Genomic DNA, 2,185 nt, shown 5'->3' with positions numbered 1-2,185 from the left:
TAGGATCTATAATAGTGTGATCATGTGATGTCTGCACTGATGTGCTTTTGAATTGGGATTTCGATAATAATTTCTCTCCAAGTTCTTGATTTTTGACTCCAACAATGTACATGTTTGCTTTTTTAGATTTAGAACTTGTAAAACTAATGATCTGGCCTCTAATAAAAGCTTTAAAAGCTTCCCACCTGATGCTTGCAGACGTTTCAAGTCTGTTGGCTGTAAAATATACATCAATTTGTACCTCAAGGAAAGAGATTAGATCTGGGTCCCGTAGCCATTTTTGCTGCAGTCTCCATTTTGGTGGGTCCTTTCTAAGATTTCTGCGTATGTGTGAGTGTGTGTGTTTGAAGGACTCACCCCTCTATGTGTGTGTGTGTGTTATGAAGTACTGTGGTGGAAGTCTAGGATTTACCACTCTGTACTTCAGCTCTTCGGAGGTAAGAATCAAGAAACAAGTCCTGAGTCGCCACAATATCTGAGTCCGGTATTTATTGCTTGCAAACAAGAGACAAGAGCGTAACAGCAGCCCAGCGTAGATCCGGGGGTCCGTTCAGCACAAGTCTAAAGAGGCGATTATCAGGGTTGTCTTTTATACAGATGAAACATAATGGTAGGCGCCGCCAAGGCTATCGGCTGATGGGCTTGTGTTTACGTGAGAGAGGGCGGGAGAGAATGAACAATGGGGGAGAGAATGAACAATTACCGGACCCCTTGTTTTCACTGTTAGTTTGTTTTGAGGACTGTGGTCCCTCATTAAATAAACATCATCATCATCATCATCAACAACAACATATACCTCATGTTCAGTGCATCAAAAGGTTGTCAAAAGTGCGTTTACTTTTCTGCTGCCTGCTTCTCTGCGTCTGTCCTTGTCTCTGTCCCAGCCCCATAGACCTGCACACCTCCAGACTCTGTTAGCATGCCGAGCTAAAGCCAAGGCTAACACAAGCTAAGCGTTTAGGTGTCAGTCAGACCAGGCTGAGGTCAAATACACGTCAAACACGTTTAAATACTTTAAAATACCATATGCCTGATACAGGGGAGGCTGGTGGAGGTGGAAATCGGAGGACGGGCTCATTGTAATGCATGGAATGGAATGAAGAATGGATCCATTCCATTGCTGCCTCCACCAGCCTCCACCAGCCTCCCCTGGTCTGATAGCATGGAAACAACCATGTAGTCCCAGAGTTGCTAACGCTAGCCAAAATCAAGCTAGCATACCTCAAATACATTCAAGTCCTTGACCCAGGTCTGGTCCAGGTCAGATTGAGAGTCTAGCCTATACAGAAGCCCTCCTGATTAGGTGAGGTGGAAATGGAGGAGAATGGCTTTTAGACCCAGGTACAGATCATCTTCTAGCTATAGAGTATCTGATAGGTCCAGCCATAGAATAGCTGCTCGGCCTACAGGACGTGGTCCCCTGCATGGCTGGGTAGACTAGGTGGAGGAGAAGTTGAGTCTCTTGTCCGTCTGTCTGAGTCTTTGAGCTTCGCTGGGCGAGATCCTGTTCCTCCACAGCCTGGTGAGGAACAGGAGAGGGGAGAGTCTGTTAGTGGTGTTACCATGTCCGCATGCCCTCCAGAAGCACTGGAAAGAGGGAGCATGCTGTCTTCTTTTAGCTCTGTACTCCAACAGTTTGGATTTGAAATCAACCAATGAACTATGGAGGTTAAAGTAGAGATTCTCAGCTAAATCTAATTCATTGTCTTCTTTTTTCAGATGGGTTTCACCATTTTGAAATGACAACCTTTTTTTTTACACATAGCCCCCTAATGACATGACTACTGTACAACGGTTATAGTCATATTATTACTAACTAACAACGGCAGTGGTTTAAATACAGTCAAATATGACTTGCAGATAAACAAAGACTAACAGACATTATACACCAGCGAAAACTGTTGCAAATATGTGGGAAGAATAAATACTATTAATATTATAGTTAATATTATTGCCAGAAAGCCTGAATGTACAGTAAGTGACTTCATACGCAACAACAAATATAGTTAATGTGTGCTTAATAATCAACAATACTGTATGTATGACAGCCACACCAGGGGAGGCTGCTGGAGGTAGAAATTGGAGGACGGGCTCATTGTGATGCATGGAATGGAATGAGGGATGGTACCGTCTGATACCGTTCCTGATACCGTTCCTCCTTCCTCATCTCATTCCATGCATTACA

At 43.8% G+C, this 2,185-nt stretch overlaps 1 protein-coding gene across 1 annotated transcript in view; it reads right to left on the bottom strand.

Moving 5' to 3' along the window:
• Nucleotides 1–472: 472 nt before the first annotated feature.
• Nucleotides 473–2,185, bottom strand: part of LOC310824421 (protein NLRC5-like) — a 4,145-nt gene continuing 2,432 nt past the window's right edge. Inside the window, exon 5 of the mRNA XM_083697674.1 lies at nucleotides 473–1,519. Coding sequence (XP_083553800.1) covers nucleotides 1,438–1,519 — 82 coding nt within the window. The 3' untranslated portion in view covers nucleotides 473–1,437. The remainder of the gene's footprint in view (nucleotides 1,520–2,185) is intronic.

Source organism: Argentina silus (genome assembly GCF_951799395.1).
Source record: "Argentina silus genome assembly, contig: scaffold_586, whole genome shotgun sequence".
Lineage (NCBI taxonomy): Eukaryota > Metazoa > Chordata > Actinopteri > Argentiniformes > Argentinidae > Argentina > Argentina silus.
The sequence above is the reverse complement of the archived record's forward strand: the minus strand, read 5'-3'. Positions and strand labels throughout refer to the sequence as shown.